This window comes from Mugil cephalus, chromosome 19 (assembly GCF_022458985.1).
Source record: "Mugil cephalus isolate CIBA_MC_2020 chromosome 19, CIBA_Mcephalus_1.1, whole genome shotgun sequence".
NCBI classification, from domain to species: Eukaryota; Metazoa; Chordata; class Actinopteri; order Mugiliformes; family Mugilidae; genus Mugil; species Mugil cephalus.
The window spans coordinates 6778729-6799403 of record NC_061788.1 but is presented as its reverse complement, the minus strand read 5'-3'; the positions used below and the strand labels follow the sequence as shown (position 1 = coordinate 6799403).

Below are 20675 nucleotides of genomic sequence, written 5' to 3'. Positions count from 1 at the left end.
CCAATGTCTGTATTTTACTACCTTGAGCTGGTTCGGATGATGTCATTTTTCTTGTTGATTCTTACAAGTGGCTCCTGTACTAATTTTAAACTACAGTCAATACAGAAGGAGAGTCTAGCGTGAAGTGATGTGGGGTTAGACTTCCAAAAACGGTTACGTTTACCTTGTAAATGCTGCACTCCCATGCAGAAGAGCTGAAAGCACGCAGCTCCCTCTCCTCACATTACACTGCAAACTCCGTGTAATTACTTTATAGTTCTCCAATTAAAGCATTTGCGAACGCCGTACCCTATAGGAAATTTTAAAGAATCCCTTATATCTCACCGCTTTGAGTAAACAGTGAACGATTTAGCCAGTAAACATCTTTTAGAGCCATTTAAATTGCTGGGCTGACACTTTGCTGCTCTCAAAGGCCTTGGGGACATTTAAAACAAACACTCAAGTCGGAACGACTCTTGAACAAAGCCTGGGAGAGTTCTCACACAACTCCGTGGTATAGCGGAGTTCCCAAGAGCCTTCCAGCTGCTGAATTGTCGGAGGGATTCGTTTCACGATATGCAAACACAAACACATACATAGAAGGTGTAAATTTATGGTGGCTCCTGGCAAAAAAACGCACCGTTAAGGGTTTAGTGTACGCGTTACACCTTAAGTCGATGTTGCGTGTTTTTCACTTCTCATTTAGACGACTGTGAGCCAAACGCAATTAATTCTGCCGCCCTAAGGCGATGCATAGATCCCGGTCACACAGGTATACCGAGCAACCTCCCTGGAAATACAACCTGTCTGGGGTTGTCTGGGGTTCCCCCGCCCACAGCACAGACCCACCGGCTCAAATACAATCCCTCCAGGCTAATCAATATTTCTCTTCCTGCACCAGATAAAAAAAAATAATAAAAAAAAGTTTTAACTGGTGTTACTTTCTAAACATGGACAAGGATTTTCTTCAACAGCTCATTTAAGACACAAAGACATATCTGAAAGCCTTCAAAACACTGCCCTGCATAAACTTGATTTTATTACATTTAATTCGAATAACTACTACTGAATGAACAAATAGGTGTCCAGTTGTGATGAACTGGACTGATGACTTGTGACAGAGGCGTCTGCCTCAAGAGCCGACAGACAGTCTGACAGATTGACGTGGATTTTGTTCAGTACAGGTGTGATCTACACGGGACAGCTGGTCAGGACCCCGCCGGCCCTCCACCTCCACCTCCACCTCCACTCAGAGCAGGCTGAAAACGGGGTGGAAGGATACGGAGGAGGTCCTGCTTAAGGTTACACACACAGCTGTCACCTCCTGCTGAACTCCTTCAGAGGGGGCTTCACAGTGAAAGTGTGCTCAAACCCTGCGTTTATGGACTCGAATGGCCGGCTGCAAGACTGCAACGAGAGTCACGGAGGTCACTGTGCCAGCTGTTCAGGAGGGGAAGATGGGCAGAGGAAAACTGATCTGAGAGTGTGCTTTCAAGCGAGTTGAAGGTCTGAAAGCAGGACAGGACAGCTGATACATCTTCAAACAACGTGCAGAGAATGACTGGACGACATGAATGAAATGTTTTCTTGATATCTACAGACAGCTTCAGAAAAGAATCTGCACTGTATACATATTTGAACGCTAAGTTTACCATAATTACACAAAAAGCTAAAACAAAGGAGGCATGAGACCTTTTATTTTTAGATATTATCATTTGAATCGGTCAGAAAGTTAAAAATCTGGATAATTACTTGCTCTGTTCTTGAATGGACTGAATCAGACGTTGTTTAAAGAGAGCCAGTATGTGTGCTGTTGTGCATCATGTCCTGTCTGTTGCACGCTCTAAACCAGTCCAACGTCTGGACCTGATTCTCCCGCTGTTGTTTGACATCTCTGTGTGAAAGGTCCACAGTTATGCCGGCAGCTCTGTGAGGCCGTGCTTCGCGCTAAATGCTAACATTGGCTTGCAAACATGCTTTTGAGAGTATAACGTTTATTAGCCACGACCTGACACCTGTCAGTGGGTGGTATAGATTAGACAGCAACTGAATATGTTGTCCTCAGAGTTGTCATGTCAGCAGCAGGAAAAAATGGCAAGAATGAAGATTTGAGAGGGTTTTTGGCTGCACGAAGGGGTCAAAGAAACTGGAGCTCCTGTGGGACATTCCCTGTCTGCTAAAGAACTGGACCTCGGAGCAATAAAAGAAGGTGACCTGGTACGATTAATCACATTTTCTTCCATCATGTGGACGGTCCAGGTGCGTGCGTGTAATTCATCCGGAGAACATATGGCAGCAGGATGCAAAGAACAATACAGTCGATGGGGTTGCAGATCCAATATAAAGCTTTCCCTTTCTCACAGGAAGTCCTATGTTTGAAGCAGATTAACTCGACTTTTTTAATGTCTGTAATTTGTGTTACTGTACTTTTCAAGGCACGTTTAACTAAATTAACATGCGAGAAGCCCCGCCGTGGGATGCATTGTTCACGAGCGACCTTACGTGCAACGAGGCCTTATCTATCTATAAAAACGACAACAATGACAGTGAATTACTGTCTGCTCCGCTGCAGAGCGGAAGACGCTGAGGAGCTGCGCCAAGTATCATATCTCCACAGGGAGGACCCGGTGTGGGGCTACAGAACGCAGGCCTGAGGCACGAGAGAAGAACAGCAGGGAGAAAAATGGAGAGGAAGGACAAAAATTCAACAGGAAATAGTTAAGAGCTTAGTGAATTATTTATTCTCTCCCATTGTAGTGGTTTCTTCCTGCTGGCGGCTGCGCTCAGTTTTCGATAGGACTCCTCTTTATCTCCGTGGTTATCAATATGCGGCACTATAGGATGCACGAGGCTGTGAGAGCGTGCGTGTTTATAATATTTGTGCATCAGGCCGAGCTACAGTAGATGGACGGCAGGGGAGGGGAGGAAGTCCTGGTGTGGAATGTGGCCCTGGTTTAACAGCTGATTTCAGAAGGAAGGGAGGAAGAAGTCCAACGGAGGGTTTTACAGTTATCCAGCTGTGCTGTTTGAGCGCGCCCAAAGAGAGCATCAAGTCCACTTATTAAGCAAGTAAACGAGATACAGTGAACGTTAAGTGCTCAGTCCACTTATCATCTATTGTGTTTCACTTTGCAAATGAGTAAATGAGCCACAAAAGATGGTTTCAAAATGGACAACATGATTATCAATGCAAACGGACACATCCAAATACTGTGTTTCTTCAGAGTTCTGAAGTCTGAAATAAACACAAATAAACTTGAGGGTTACCGCTAATAACTGCTAACTCGAATACTAATGAGATGCAAGTTCATTTCAACGAACACGTACATTTCTCTCTCCACTGAAATGCACCACGCAAAGTCAAACTTTCCGACCAACCTTCCATCCCATTAGCACTGCAGACCAACATGCCCCTTCAATATGTCAATGACTAATAAAGCAGCTCTATCGAGCACGGGTCACTGATCAGGAGCAAATATCAGCGCGGTGATTGAGGTGCTCTGCATGCTGGGTTGCATAGGAACAGAAGGCCTGGTCAACCATGGCTAACGGAGCACGGCCGCACAACACAGGCGATCTATAATTCAGATCCATATTACACAACGGCAAACCAGACTCATAACTTGACTGCGTTACGTCATGTAACAAGGCAAACATGAAAAAGTGAACAAAAGAGAGCAGGGCAGTAAAAAAAAAAAAAAAACAAGAAAAAATAGCCTGTTTCTTTTAGGAGTCTTATCTGTTCTGAGATCTGACATCAGGACGCAGCAGACTGATGAGTGAGAATATAAAGGGAAACTCCAGCTCTGTGAAAGAGACATCATTACTCTTATGAGTCATAAGATCTCAGGCTGAGATATAATGAAAATCGAAAGTACTCTCACCCACTTTCTCACTGTTATGCTACTTTTCGAGTCGTGGCTTAAGCCTCTGCATCTTAGGAAAAGAATGGCATTCAACATGCAAATGTAAACAAATTCCCAATTTAATGAACATCCATCACACGAAAGCACCATCCTGCCATACTATGCGACAAATCCATATTTAAAAAAAAAAACAGAAACTAAATATGTAGTCACAATAAGTAGGCAGCATGTAGAGGCACATAAAGAAAATCCCAACATAATCTCCGGGTGACACACCTTACATTCTTGGGTCTGTTTATTTGTCGGGTGTTAGGTGAACGTAACTGCTTCTCCTGTTCAAACACATGCTGAAACAAAAACACTTTGAAAAATATCCCATCATTTGACAATACGCGACCTGTTATCTTCAGCCACCAACAACCGTAGCTCGAAGCTAGGTTTTTTTTTTTTTTTTTACGAGAGTATTTTTACACACCCAAACTCACAAGAGTTCCGCTTTTATTGCTCCATGACTGAAAAACACAGTTGGAGGCAGAACGGCGAAAGGAAACAAACATAACGTGTTACAGTCACAACAGAGTTTAGAAATAAACCGCCGCCTGCGTCTGAACTCAAGGCTGCTGGGGTCAGAACAGTCGATGCACAGTCCCATAATTGCGCGGCCTGGAGATGAGACGCTGCAGATAATGTGCCGATATTGAGGGTAGTGGGTCAGTGTGGAGCTCGGAAAAACGCTGTTATGCTGCCGGTCATCGAGTTCAACAGCGCAGTGCTTTTTGTTAAAAGGGCTGTCTATTATAGTCCGTATAAGCCTCATACAATAAGTTATCAAATTATGGATAAGAAGGAACGTCACTGAGCCACTTGATACTTTTTATGATGCTAATAAAGTTATGTAATTGAGTTTATTGATGCGTTGCCGTTGAGCGACACAATCAAAATACTACATCAGTTTCGCTGCGATATGAGACATAGTTTTCCCATAAAAACGACATATACTTGTGACTTAACCTTCCATTATCGAACATAAATCAGTTATTCAATAAACAGATTTGTTATTTGCAACTAAATGCACCAAACAAGTAGCTAAAAGAGGCGTTAATTTATATTTAAAATGTGACCTGAACTCCCAAATAATTTTATTCATTAACCTCTGACAGGAGGCAGCCATTTCTGTTGTTGCTCTGACAACCCGGGTGAAAAGTTAAGCCAAGCGTGTGCTTTGAGGGACAGCCCCCCCTCCCCCTGATTATCATAATGACGCAAACCGCATGACGAACTGTGTGGGTGAATAAAATGAGGGAAGTTAAAAGGTTCAGGCAAATAATAAACACAACAGAAATACAATAGAAGGTAAATAAAAAGGCATCATAAAAAGGTAAATAAGTACAGAAATGTCACATTTTATAAATGAATGCCTTTGTGGTGTATTTAATGGCACGTATACACATATATCTGAGTTATTTATTTATGAACGGTTACAGTTCCTCACCAACCACTTCTACAGAAGAGATGCCAAAATTATCTGATGTGGCTTTGATCAAAGCTTCCAAAGAAGTTTGTCTTTTCGCAAGCTGATTTAACTATCGCAGCATGAATCTAAAGCTGTGGCGAAGCAACTTCACTTGTGATAGAGCTCAGGTGATGAGATGAATTTTAAATGCACACCATGAATGAGTGACACTGGGCCCGTGTGGCCCTGAAGGTGGGGTTTCAGGAGAGGGTGGGACCATTAGGGCCTGTGTATTGTGTGGTGGCATAAACATTTACAAGTCGCCAGCCTCAGTGCCTGCTCTGTTTGACTGCGAAACCCAACAAAACTCCGTCTTCCAAAGCTCTCTCTGTCCACGGTTCACGCCATCTTTTTCTCCCATCTGTGTTTCTCCACTCCCCTCTGCGCCGTCCCACCCCTGCTGCTGTCGAGACTGGCGGTTCATTCTTACGGGTACTACCGACGGTGCAGATAGTAAACCCCCGCATTTCCTCTTTTCTAGTAAGCGCGCGGCGTCTGTAAAGACCACATAGGTAAACACACATTTTGCACATCGCTATGCAGATATGAGAGCAAACTCTTTATCCTCTGTTACTTCTGGTGGCTCAGCTGTTTGCATACACCAATCAGCCACAACATCAAAACCGCTGACAGGAGAAGTAAATAACATTGAGCATCTTGTGACAATCCAGTGTTCTGCTGGGGAACTTTCAGGTCTGATGTTCGTGTGGATGTTACTTCGACATGTACGCTCTCCCACAGCAGCAGTAGTAGTTGGATGGAGGACACTGGGAGGGCTAATGGAAGCAGTAAATGGGAGCAGCGTGGCACAACAGTCCGGTTGGGTTGTATTGAAATCTATGGGGTGAGCCCTGAGGTCTGGTTGACTCAATCGTCCTTTGTGCAACCGACGCGCACAAAAACAAAAATGCATAAGCATTCTCACATACAACCACATACACAAACACAAACAATTGACCGCACAAAGAGTCTTTCTAAATTATTCAACCGCAGGCTAAAGGTTGTGGGGGGCGGGACGCCTCAGGTCCTGGTTTTCAACAGCATGGACAACAAATGGAACGGAGACTGTTGCACATGAGCTGGAAGCCTTTAATGACCCAATTGTAACGTGAAAAACAAGAAAGCCACACAGTGTTGTCACTGCATAAACAACTGAAAGCAGGGAAGGTTCAGAAGAGCGGACGCCAACAGTAACAGGCACTAAAATCAAGGAAGACGATCATATTAGGTTGACATTCCCTCATCCTAAGTTGTAAGACTCATCACTGCGACCATCAGGGAAATTACAATACAGATAACTACATGTTGTTTTGAAATATTTTGAGAACCGATTAATAGTTTTTTTAGCATAAAGCTTTTTTCTGGTATTATATAACAGTAAACTTTATTTATTATTCTTCTTTCCAGACACTTTTAGGAACAAATGATTGAGAAAATAACTTTAATCTTGATAATGAAAATAATCGTTAGTTACATGCCTAATTTTTTTTTTTTTCTCTCACGGGAAACCCGAGCACGTGAGCTTGTACTTCCGCAGATGTGATGTGAGCCGTCCGGCTACAAGGAGCGCCGCACATTTGCAAAGATTCATCGGAGGGCAGGGCATACCCGTGTGATGGAAAATGTTGAAAGCGGGAAATCGCACAACGTACAAGTACACGCCATCCTGGGTACCCCTCCCGTTCCTTCCCCACTGACGCCGAAGCCACTGGTACGATTTCCTGTCCCCTGTCTCCCTCGTTGAGAGCCGCTCCCTCTAAACAGTCCAGGCTCGGGACCTCTACGTCTACAGCTCAACCCCGCATGAGAAGTTACTTCGCTTTAACGGCCGCGGCCAAATAGCGCAGCGCAAAACACGCAAGACAAAGAGGCTAACTGCACCGCACCAACCATCCAATATAAACACGCTGGAAGCAGACTGATCCTTCAAATGACCTTCTGGCTGTAGAGGTTTACTGCATTTTTTTTTTTTTAGCATTCCGTTTAAAGCTGCCTTTCAAAAAACCAAGTCTTTCAGGAGGCGTGAGGAGGAGGAGGAGGAGGAGGAGGAGGAGGAGGAGGAGGAGGAGACGGGGCTTGGCAGGCGACAGGTTCACCTTGGGTGAAAGCAATAGACTAAAGAAGCACAAAGTGCTATAAATACCCAGCTTGTCAGTATCTCTAACATCAAGCAGCACCAGAACATAGACACTGCGACAGCTAAAAAACCCTGTGATCCACCGAGATGCATTCAGGCTCCTCGGTTAACGGCAGCTGTTTGGCAAGAGAGCATGAGGAACAGGCACTATAAAGCACTTGAGATAGGAGACTGATCCTACACACAGACAAACAGCCACGAGAGAACCAATCACTTCACTGCCGAGTGCAAGACAGAGGCAGACACAGAGACATAGAAACACAGGCGGCAGTAAATGGCCTCAAGCAGCGAGGAGTGGTACCACTCTCTCCGTGTTAGAGGGCCGCACAAAGCTGATCCTGTCTGCACAGCGAGCTACTTGTCATCCTCTTGACACTCTGTGCACAAACGCAGCGCCGGACAAGACTGACAGGCGGATGCCACATAATACATCTTATTTCGCTGTTCAGTAACGTCGCGGCAAACCGAGGTCTTCGCACTTGGGCTTCTCGGTCGGATGAGTCACACACACTGAAAAGATTCATTTCTTATAATTAGGAAGCCTCTGTTAAAACTGTGTCACATGAATAATCATTCGCACACTAAAACAAACTGCAATTTTACAGCACGCAAACACACACAAAAAGTTTTTTTTTTTTCTTCCTGCGCCGCTTTCATTTGTTTTCATATGAATTTCCCCAAATGCCTCTCTTTGTTCTGTTCTGGGATTTAAAGTATGTTGTAAATCTCTTTCATCAGAGGCATTACTGGATTAAAATGTCTATATTTAGAGCGCCCCGTGCGAAACAATGATCTGTCGCAGGCTAAACTTAGTAGAATGCCCCTTTAAAAACAAACAAACACCCAAAACTGTTGCGAGATTGTAATTTTCGGTTGTGGTATGTCTAACATTTCCCCACATGAAACAGCGTGTCGGGGCAGGGCACGGAGCTGAAAAGAACGTGATTCGAGAGTTTAAATGAAGGGAAGACACGGACCACAACAGCTTTATTGTCTGGGACTACAAGTCTCAGATATAAAAACTCTGAAAGGACAGATTTGTGTTTGGCGCCAAAAAAAAAGAAAAAAAAAAAAGAAGTATGACCGCGTGCTGTATTTCATATTACGCAATAGTCTGACCGTGGAAACATGAATGAAACAAGTTCTACGTGACTTGAGATCTTTCTCTGAATGCACTCACTCTGCAGAACAAAAGAGATGAATCCTTCAATGGTGTAGCTCTCATTGCTTTTTATCACAACGTCTACGTTAAAAGACATACGTGGTTTTACTGTTATACCCAAAACAAGTTGGCCCTTTAAAGCACATCTGCTACTATAGAGAGATGTATTTATCGTTGCACTCCACAGATGAGTGGAAAAAAGTCTATAAAGAAAAGCAGTGCGGATCACGAGGTTAGTGCAATATGCTAACCTCATCTTTTGCTGCACGTCCAGCTGTGGGCGAGCAACTACTCAAACAACTTAAGCACACATTAACCTGTTACAGTTCACAGGATCAACAGGGAAAGGTTTGTGTTTCTGTTCAAAACGATGCACGGCATGAAACGACGTGTGTATGTGCGTGCGCACCCAGAGCAAAATATGTTCTAGTAGGTTCTTCCACTATAAAGGCTGTACGTTTAAAAAAAAAAAAAAAAGGTCACTGTGTGTACCGAGTGACGTCTCCTCAGACCAAAGTTCACTGATTAGGGGACGCTTTGAATTCAACCTGGCGAAGTATTTTACGGTTTCCTTTAAAGCTCATAAACCCACAGTGGCGCGCATGTTTTTTTTTTTTTTACTGCCATTTTAAAGGCATATTCACTCATTCAGGTTTCATGAGGAGACACATCCAAGAGGAAGTGGGTCAGCGAAGGTTGACACAATCGCACAGAAAGCCCACACTGTGCCCACAGGCCCACGGGCTCGGTCGGCCGCTGTCGAAATAAACATCACATCTCCCCGCACGTAACTGTGACATTTACTGTTTGCTTTGATAAAAAAAAAAAAAAAAAAAATAGATCGTACCCCACACGCACACACACACACATCTGCCTTGACAACAAGGGTGACTTGTTTGCAAGCAATGTCAACTTCTCTCTCCATTCCTGATTTAGCCTGGCGTCGGAAACTGGCAAGCGACTGTGGGACATCCCCTTCATTGTGTGCCAGCTCCCTGACCCAGCCATGCCACCCTGGGGTCTCGGGGATTTGACACCACTCAACACGAGAACACACAGAGGCCCAGCTGGACGGAAAAGTCTTTTTATTTTTTACTGGATCTCCAAGTTATCCGCTGCCGAGACGACCCCTTTCACCGCGCCGCTCAGTGTTTCGGTAGTTTCCGCGACGCGCGCGGCGCTGTCGGCAAGTCCTTCGAAAACACCGTCACGTGCTTTCTTTATTTAAGTGTGCTTAGCATGAAAGAGCCGTGTATGATAACGAGACTGTCCGTGGAAGTTGAAAGAGAAAATCTGAACAGGTTGGCATGAGAGTGCAATCAAAACTCGGTGCAAAACAAGAACTGAAAAAAAGCCATAGGACACGTTTTGAGTTTCGGTGGTGGTTCTAAGTTCTACTAGTTTTACTACTAGTTTCTAATTACAAGCTATGTTTTAGCGCAGTATGTTACCACGTGCCTTCAGTGTAATTATTTTCAAGCAGCATGAAAAGATAGGAGGTCCAATATAAAGCATTCTTCCTTTCCTTGCCATCACATGTTAATAGTTAAAATATTTTAAGAGGCGACGTAGAGAACGAGGGGAATTACATCACATCGATTGCGAAGCGGGAAAAATGGGGAAACGCTCCCGGTTTTGGAACATCTTCGGGTGCTTTCACACATTGGTTGTTGTTCTGAAAGTGGGAGCGTTTCCCCATTTTTCCCGCTTTGCAATCGCTCCCCAGTCAATTTGGTAGCCACAGGCCGATATGATCTACTATTTATAAGCTTGTCATTGTGTAACCTGGCAGTTTACCTTGCTGTACGCCTTTAGAGTGCAGCTTTCCAGCGTATAGATTCTAGAGCATGTTGTTCATGTACTGAAAACATGGACAGGAACAAATGCCAGTGCACATGCTCTTTCTGCAATGTGATTATTTCCTGAAATCCAATTTTCCTGCAAAATGGTTTATCACAGAAATGTTGTGTGTCAGGACTTTGCGTCAATTGCTGCGTCTAGATTACCCAGTGGACACGAAACCAAACATTTGTCAAAGCATCGATAGATTTGTTGCAATTTGGAAAACGTCGCAGAGATCAGCATCACCTGTGATTGGAAAGTGGTTTTCCTGACAAGACACATGCAGAATTTTTTAGAGGAATCGGTAAAGTCTCTGCAGACAAACCCAACTAATTAGTCCACGGTGTCGATATCATCCCTGCAGCAGGCCCCGCACTTCTGAAGCTTGACGTAATTTCATCATCCGAAACATCATTCGCTACATCCGCGCAAAAATCATTACTCGCTCCGGCCGTCCCTACCGAGGGCCGTCGCCGCCACGGAGGCTAGGCGGGTCAGCGAAGACGCACGAGTTACACACACCCCATACGAACACGGAGACCCGCCGCCCGCCGAGCTGAAACGCACAGATTTATTAGACCGAGCGCACCACAGACTGTGTGTTTTCAAAACAAAGTATTACAGCGCTACTCGGCGCTGTGTAATTACACAATGATGGACTCAACTACCTTAATTATGGAGCCTCAGCGAGCTACCGGCTCACCAGGGTGGATCCGCTCACGCAGCTTAACGGGAGGAGCGCGAGCTCACAACAAACATTAACAAATCGAGCGGCGTTAACCAGAACGCGTGGCTCAGCAAACAGCCATCACGGCGAAGCGAAGAAGGCAGCTTGGATTTAAGATGCCGTCCCCACAGAGGTACCGTTTCTTCGTATCGGGCGAAACGATTAAGACGACAGCATCCGGGCACGTTGGCGGATCGTCACCTAATGAGTCGGGATTAGAATAGCTATGGCTTCTGTCTACAATATTTTGGGCGGAGAGGCGGCCTGTGATGGGAGGCTGCTGTGGCCCTGCACAGCAGCCTCCTCGGGCTGGGTCCACCCAAGCCTTCAGCACAGCAAATGAGCACCTACTGTAAAGCCACACGACACAAAAAGCACAGCGAGGAATGTCCCCCCTGCATTTCCATCTGCCAGCAAAGCCTATTTTACATGAAAGCTCCGAAACTGGCAAGTAGCCTTCGACAAAATAGTGCATATCCCAAATAATCAAAAATCTACATGCAGTTTATCAACGTTACTGGTTCAAATACCTACATGAAAAGCTGTAACGTTTCTCCAAAGACTCAACAACTAAGAGCAGTTGTCAGGATTAGCATGAAAGCAGCAACTACAGCATTGATGCTGCTTTCCAAGACGCACGAGGGGACGTGTTGTGTCTGCATTCAGGTGTCTTTACCTGTGTCCTCATCTAGATCTCCCTGCAGAGAGGAGTCCGTATCCTCTGAGGAGGCCTGGCTCCTCCAGCTAACGTTGCCCATTCAAGAGGCCCGAGTCTACCCAGCAAATAGTCCGGTCCACGCTTTTCTTCTACTGAGGTTTGTTAGTCAGTTGACATTTTTGCGACTATCACTCATTGGCCCAGCTGAGCATTAGTCACAAACTTAACCGGCCCTTGTGACTCTTCTCACTTGACTCCGTTTTGACGTGACACTTTATAGAGGAAAGATCCACAAATAGGACTGACAGAAGTCAAGAGGAATTTCAAACGCAGTTTTCAAGATCAATGGTTTATTAAGCAAATGTTCTTGTAAAAAAAATGGCAAGAATCACGTAATCCTGGACGGGGCATCTGAGCGAAGCGGCCTAATAAGTTGTCATCAAGTGGTCCTGGAGAGGGTCCAGCCCACAGTTATGTGCAGCGGGAATGTGCTCGACAGTCACAAGAAGATGAGTAGGCCACCTGTGGGAATAAATGACCTGCTCTCTGGCATGTAGGCCAAGACACAGCAGCAAACCGATGGGAAGCATCATCTCAGAAGCCGTCAGAGAAAGAAAAAAAAAAAGCCTCGGGAGCACAAATGGAAGTAGAGAGATGATCACGACCTGCAAATGGAAGTCGTATTGAATTACATATATGATGATCTCTGTAAACGGCCTTGGCTCCTTGAAAGATGCCGTTGAAGATGCTGAAGGCGGAGCACGTTCACGTTACAAAGACCCGATTTCCTTCCCAGACGCCGCCTTCCGCTTCTCATCGATCGCTCGAGTCACTGTCCAACATGTAATCCATCCATTTCTCCACCTGATTCCCTCTGTGCGCCCGAGATTCGATTGTTCTCATTGCTCCACCTTTCCTCCAACCTCTCCACCCTTTCTCTCCCTGAGCTCCCTCCTTCATTTTGCTTTCCCATACACAGAACACACGCACAAAAAAAAAAAAAAAAAAAATCTAATTACAACACAGCTAAACCTATATGGGACCAGCAAGCCTCTCATTCTGTGGTAGAGGGAGGGTGAAATGCTTGCTGCCGTCAAACCTCAAAATTGCAGCATGTCAAATCAAGACCCATAGCTAGCCCCGTGCAACAGTGGGATCAGTCATCAGTAATGTGGGTAGACCTAATTGTCCGGGGAACCCTTTTGTAATCAGGACTACTTTAGCTCTTGCACAGAGTTCTGGTGACTAAGGCATGCAGGGCTCGCTATTTTTGTACATCAGACAAGGAGATATTTCAGTCTGAAGAAATGCAGCGACCACTTACTTAGCAAACACGAAGCCATCAAAATGACTTACACTTCAGCGTTAACTCCTTCAAATGCTCGAGAGTAAACTCTTTGCATTACAGCCAAACCCCTTCAAAGGCAAACACGGAGACGCACACTCCCACACTATTCAAGGGGGTAGGGAATCTAAAATAAGGAACTGATGGATCAGTTCCGCTGTAGCAGGCTACAACCATTGACTGTCCAGTAAGAGAAGAGTCCACGGGCTAATAATAAAACACTGCGCTACTCCCACAACTCTGTTACCAACACTGACATGCCAAAACCTGTTGTGTCACAATCCCAGTAACCATGAAGAAAGATATGGACAAACAAATTTTGCAACAGCGATCGCAGAAATTGTAACAACACACACATTAAGTCTCAAATAAAACTAGATTATTTAGGTAAAGTCTTTTCTAAGCTGAAAGACGTATGGTAAAATTAAGGTACAAAACAACACTAGAAGATTAATGTATTTGATGGAAATGAATCCTGCTCAGTGGTAAACAAGTGCACAACATCTCTCCATAATTACGGGTGGAAGAAATACATTCTTTACATATGAATCACAGGTCTCATCTCCTACACCTCTCATTAAATTCACAAATGACAAAAATGTTGATTTTTGAAACAGGAATGGTTCATTTTTCTTATGCCGTTAGTAAGATATTGACTTTTATCAAAACCAGTTAGCTTCCAGTTATGTTTAATACGCAGCTCCATTAAAGAGTGCCATTTTATTTTTTACTGAATCGAGAACCAAATCTCAGCTGAAATTATTCAAACCTCTAATGCACGAGCACAAACGCGGGCCTTTATTAATATGTCATCATTGGGGTAAAAGGAAAAACAGAACGTTAAATCTTCTGCTTATATGCGGAACAGCACAACGTTAAATTTTGTCATAATGTAGACAGTGGAGATATTTGCAGGAACAAGAAACAGCTATAACTGTTTGTAGTCTATCAATACGATTTTATGATTTTTTTGTGTGAGGACTCCGTGCAATAGGTGACAAAATACATTTTTAGCAAATATGCCCTGACTGCAAAATGTTCAAACTTAAATGTATTTACTTTACTTTAATTAATCCTCTTTAATCACCTTTTTCACAAAAATCTGACCTTCTCACCGTTAATAAATCCTGTTTCATGATAGCTGAATTAAATGTATCACTGCCAGCCTCAGTGCAGCATTAGATTCATTCTAAGGCATCTAATTAGGTCATTAAAGGCATCACTGTGTTCAGTAAGCATACCGAAAAAAACAAACGCCGCTGCAGTACAAAGCTTTTTGAGCAGAGTCTGAAAGCTACCATGCAGCAGTGAAGCGACCAAAAAAAGTCCCTACACAAAATTATGCTACATTAGAAATAATAACAATATGCAACGCGGGCACAGCCAAATTTATATGATACATTATTTTGCAGAACTGAGAACACAAAAGTGTCTGGTTGACACACAAAGAATGAGTTGCCAAGAGCAGTGGCGTCATATCGTTTAACACACATTTCGTAAACGTGTAAGGCAAGTATGCTTAAAACATCCTCAGGTTTAAGCTCTTTTTTTTATTTTTTATTTTACAATACAAGTACCCAGAGCGCTTCTCAGTACACAAAGCGCAAACTGACAAATAAAACCCCACTCCCCAAATTTCAGTCTCCTCCAACCAGTTGATTTTCTCTCCAGGAAAGCATCGAGTTTTGCTGTCTGCTGCTGCTGCTGCTGCTGCTCGCTTTTTGGGCAACACACCACCAGACACTGAATCTGTTTATGGATTACAGTTTGGGCTGCCTGAGTGATGAAGTCATGCGGGTGTGTGCGCATAGAATGGGGCTCAAAGTTGAAACAGCCACAACAACCACCCACTTGATTTCCCAGTAGGTGACATCCTAACTAAGCTTCCGCGCAACGGGGACGCAGGGGGGGAACTCTCTGCAGAAAACACTGCTGTTGGTGTTTACCTCCCGAGGGAAGACAAGTCGGAGACGGTGGGACACTGTATCCATGGTGATTTGGGAGTATGCTGATGCAGCTAGCGAAGCCGGTACAAAACACAAGCCATAAGTCTCCTGCTGGAGCTAGGTGTCCACGCGTGCATTGATAGACCTGCTCAGACTGTGCGCTATGGTAACCATTTGCATGGTGCATCTTCGCGGCATCACATTTAACCCATGACTACATATATACGTGCACGGATCCCTTCTAACACGTGGAAACGTTATTTCTCCAAGCCTTTCCCCCCATGTTAATTTCCTCCGCAACGCACCAGCGTAAATCTATCTTCATCTGTCAAAACTTGTTCCCCCTTTGTAAAAGTCCCCGCTGCCTAAATCCACACAGACAACAGGCTCCATTTAACACCACCTATTGGTCCTCGTCCTTTCACACTTTCTCTCGAGAGGGAAAAGGCTCACTATACCGGAGCTATGTCTGCCGCAGACACTTTTTCCACCCCTATTTCCACTGCGCTGGCAGCCAGCACGGCGTGTCCTCGGGGATAATATTTGGGATCGATGGGTGCATGACAACAGACCCAACAACTGACCCAGTAAACAGCATTAGGATGCCAGAGTGAAGCGGGGCCGGATGCAGGAGAGAAGTGATGGAGTGAACTCATATCCCCTTTAAAAAAAAAAAAAAAAAAAAAAAAAGTACCTGTTTCAACTTATCAGTGAAGCAGAATCTATCAAAAAAAAAGCACCCAAAGCCTGTGAGTTTTCATTAAGTTGTGACCATATGTAGTCATCTGTCTGAGAGACACGAAAGGAATCGGAAACTTTTACGCTGTGAAGAATGAGTGAGCTGGTGGTGGATGACACTCCCTCCTCCCCGCCTGTTACTGGGAGTTGTGTGTGTGTGTGTGTCTGAGTGTGTGTCCGCTCACTGCACCGGACAAGACAGTATGTGGAGCGAAGCGAGGAGACAGCTGGTGGGACGGGATGCAAGTGTAGCTGGCGGGTATAAAGTTTCCTTCCAAATGCATACCCCCAAAAAGACCACCACCACCAGCACCACCACCGTTTCCTCTCACACTTCACTTTACCCCCGCAGTGCTTTTATTTGTAAACTGCACACAATGAGCTGCTGAGCCGGTAGACACAGCAACGACTTAAAGTAAATTAATAAATTAATTTATAAAAAAAAAAAAAAAAAAAAAAAAATGCCACGTGCACAATGGTGAAATCAACACAACACAAACACACATCGTATTCTTGGGCGTGAACGCATCACAACTCCAGAGCGCTGGATAGCAACGAAGCTAACGTTAGCCGATGGAAAGCTAACCTTTAGCCCGTGGCTAGCCTCCCCAACCTTAAACGTCAGCTATAACGTCCAACTATGAAACATTTAAGAAGAAAACACAAGCACTCTTTATTTTATTTATTCGCATTACGTTTTTTTTTATCCCCTTCTTGTGAATAGCTGAGATTTGCCTCTTAACCGCCGTGATGCGTTTGTATAACCACAGTAAATTGAGTAAACGGTTAAATGCCGGTGAAGCGTCTGGAGAATGATAGAAACGGTTTTTAAATGGTATTTTTCCAGACTAGCCGGCCCACTGACCGTGCACCTCTCGTGGCTAAATTTGTTTGATAACCGATAAATCATTTAGCGATAACCATTTAGCGAGCTGCCCAGATAACCGGCCGTCTATCCCCCAGACAACGTGAGGTTCAAATGGGAAAGAGAAAAAGGGAAAAAACAGCCATTTGCTCGGGCTATAGGCGGCTAGCTGGTACCGAGTCGCTTTATTTTCACCGGATACCCGAGAAAAGAACAGCCCACGAGGCCCAATTAAAACCACCATTTATTTACACTGGACGTATTCATCCAGCGTTATCCAGAGCCCCGTCTGGCGTAACGTATCCTCTCGCCCGGACCCCCACATTTTATCCATCCGCTTCCCGTGTTCAGGAATTACCGTTATACAGTCTCCCGACGTGGAGCAGTGTGGAGCGGACTCCGGTAGCCGGGCAGGGACTTACCTTGCTTGCTCTCTATTTTTCTCGACATTTTCGTAGCCAGCAGCTGTGATCCCACTCGCAGTTCAAGAAAAACCGTAGCTACAGACGAGCCTCGCCGTGCGTCTCCCCCTCCTCCGATTATTCCCTCATTTTCGATATGCTGTTGTGTCCATGAGATGATTCCGCCAGGGTTAATGCCATATATTTATAGGCCACACACATTGGTACGGTCAAAAAAAAACGTCTCTGTCCGTCTCCGGGTAATTTTCACTGGATACACACACACACTCACTCACTCACACACTACCACCACCACCACACTCACGTTAATGCCTTGAACCTAGACTCGGGCAGAGCGCCCCTCGATCGGTGTAACAGCGGCCCCTGGCGGCAGGAATTAGTCACAGCAATCTGTCAACAAGGGAATGGGCGTGATTCAATTTCAATTCAAAAGAGCGGAGACGAACCACACTGCTGCTCTGTTTTCATGGATGTGTGCAAGTGTGGTGCGGGGGCAACGGAAGATTCACTCAGATGTTGCAGCATAGAGCCATTAGTAGAACACTCCCTGTTTTACATGCATAAAAAAAAGGCCGCCGTGGAAAAAAACAGTCACTGAAGGTGAGTTTGTGTAGAAAAAAAATTAAAAAAATACAAATAATTTCCCGTGACAAGTTAAAGCATCTCAGCGCACAAAGTGATCTCAGCAGGCTAATGAAATGGTCTGATCCCGCAGACTTCAAACAGCCCGTTCAGCACTTTATACACTTAACAATACCAATTGGCAAGAGACAATAAATCATTAAGCTTTTCGTCCTTGATGCCTTCTCTGAACTTAATTGCCCCTTGGGGACAAATGAAGTTTTCTCAATCTGAATCTGAAATTAATATGCTTATTGCACTTCTGGTTAGATGCTAAAATGACAACAAAATTGAATCTAATCTAATATGCTTGAAATGCTCTGTTAACACAAAAACAAAGTCTTTGTCAGTATAATATATGAAGGCTTAACCCTCTCATTTAATTACAGTACACCTACATGTGGCGGGTTTTTACACTTCTACAAGCAACGTCAGGTTTTAAACCTTTAGTCAGTAAAATCTGCGTTTGTCTAATTCAGTCTGTGATAACCTGTGCTGTTCACAAGCTTTGAAATTAAATGGTAGTCTTTTCTCTTTTGTACGGGAGGTCTTTATCTAAATCGGCGTACCTGATTCCGTTTTGCCAAAAATCACTATGACAATCTGATGAGTGCTGGAGAAGGGTGTGGGATTAAGACTAAGCCAGAGTATCTTTCCTCAGAAAATGTCTTGGCACACTCAGCAGACTCTTCCTGGCAATGTAACGCTGCGTCTTCTCTTGGTGGTTGTCGTTTCAGTTTGCACAGTTTTTCCTGAGCCAGGCCCACATCCTTTACAGCACTAACGTTCTTCCACTTGTTGGCTACAACGCTGCTGTGCACCTGTATTCAGTCGACGGGTCAGAGAAGGGTTTACATTTATATATATATATATATATATATATATATAAATCATCATATTTTCAGCCGTTTCTTTTTAATATATTTATTTAATCTTCAATAACTTATAACCAAAGGAATACATCACTGAGATTTATGTGAGAGCAGGAACAATGGCCTGAGTGATTTTTTTTAAGCCATTTGTTCGGTACAGTGAGCTGTATGCTGTTTTTCCTAAAGCGTTTTGTCCCATTGAAGTGTTTACATTGTTGTGTTTGTAGAGCTGATCCGCTCTGCCGTACAACACTGTGGGGAATCCTCATATATGTGTGTTTTGCATCATCACTGGCAACATGAGCTGACACCCACTCTAAATGCTGCGTTTAGAAGCAGAAATCAACACATATGCTTGAATTTTTAACCCCAGTTGATATCAAACGCACCAACTGAATAACCTTACTCGCAACAATTAAGGTAGCTGTAATTACAGACGTTTTATTATTGGAAATGTGCCGATTAACATTTAGTTTGACTGAAAGCACATCAGACCACTTGCAACTGGAATGGAAATGCAGAGCCCCCTGTTGGGCACACTGGACCCTTGATTAGATGCAAACAGTGCAGATTTCTTTTTCCCAGTTGCCCCAATATACCATCCCCCCTCCTGTACTTGCTTGAATGGGAGCCAACTTAGATGACTGGAGAAGAAGAAGAAGAAGAAGAAGACGACAGGGCGCGAGGATGACTTCTGATTTAACCCTGATTTCACGAAACTGCTGACTACGGCCGTTGCTTACTTGGTGCTGCACATTATCCCGGCCATTAAGGAGCAACCACCTAGATTATGTATCTGGCATATAGAGACGGCGCAAGCGTGCCATGTCATCTTTTCATGAATAATTGATCTGACTGACGGAATGATCTACATTCTCCGAGTGATCTGGGTCAGCCCGCACGCTTGCGATGCACTCATGAAAGTATTAAAACACAGAGACGGGGAGTTTCATTATACGGCGTCGGACGCTTCTCTCCGAGCTTTGCGCGGCTTGCCTCATCGTCGGCTGTATTTAATCAGTCATCAAACCGAGGCCCCGGTGTGTCAAGGATTCGCATTCGCACCGGCTGTCATTACGCCCGCTCCCTTGTGCTCTTGCTTGCACAGCAGAAACCACACCCGTATATAACAAGTGCAAAGTGCTTTCCGTGTGTACACACTCGCAAGGAGTGTGTGGGCGTGTGTGCTGGAGAGGAAGGAGCGGAATACCTTTCTCGAGGCTACGATAAAGTCACAGAGGGAAGACAATGAACTGCCAGGCGATCGCAGGCTTGTCAAGGCAGGACGGGCCTCGCGGTGCGTTCGAGGGTTGGTCCAGGCTTGTCCTGGCATTTTCCTGTCAGGCTGCATTCAGTCTGTCAGTTGCATCATTTGAATCATTCAGTGCGTCTTTTACATTTTTTTTTTTTTTGGCTTCACAAAGTCGTGCAAACCTCAGTGTTTACACACACAGATGGAGGAGTAGCGGCTCTGCTAATTATGTGGAGTTGACAATACGCGCAGTAATTATAAGTGTGGCACATGTGGCTGATCTGAGTTTGGCATGTGCTCGCCGTGCACTGTAGCCCTTTGCTGCTATCTGTTGGCTGCGAAGGACGGTGCAAACCACACGCAGGCATTCTCCTCTGCGCCACAGAGTGGCGCTCATGAACCGCTGATCACGTTTTCCTCCTGGAGCCGGGCCTCGTGCACCCCACAGTGGTTTATCTGTAGCAATGTACGTTTCCTGAAGGCCGGGAAACTCTAAACAGGGATTTAAAGTGTAACAGAATCTGTCTTTCTTGACAAGAATAACTGTTACTGTTAAGCCAGCAGCGTGCATGTACATTAGATGACGACGTCATTTAAGAGAAGTCAATGTGAACATGTTAACTAAGTTGTTATGGCACTCGAAGACAGATTTATGCTGCTGCTTGGGCGGTAACAGATTATCGAAACGGCAAGCAGGCATCAATCAATCACCCCCTCTTAAATATTCAGG

General features: G+C 44.6%; 1 protein-coding gene across 6 annotated transcripts in view; it reads right to left on the bottom strand.

Annotated features, from left to right (window-relative positions):
• rapgef1b (Rap guanine nucleotide exchange factor (GEF) 1b) overlaps positions 1-17560 on the bottom strand; it is a 39724-nt gene extending 22164 nt beyond the window's left edge. For 2 of the 6 annotated variants that reach the window (XM_047569377.1, XM_047569378.1), the window contains exon 1: positions 17201-17556. In XM_047569377.1, coding sequence (XP_047425333.1) covers positions 17201-17228 — 28 coding nt within the window. In that variant the 5' untranslated portion in view covers positions 17229-17556. Of the gene's footprint in view, positions 1-17200 lie in introns of all 6 variants that reach the window. The other 4 variants (XM_047569373.1, XM_047569374.1, XM_047569375.1 and 1 more) reach the window with 4 other exon arrangements.
• Positions 17561-20675: the final 3115 nt, after the last annotated feature.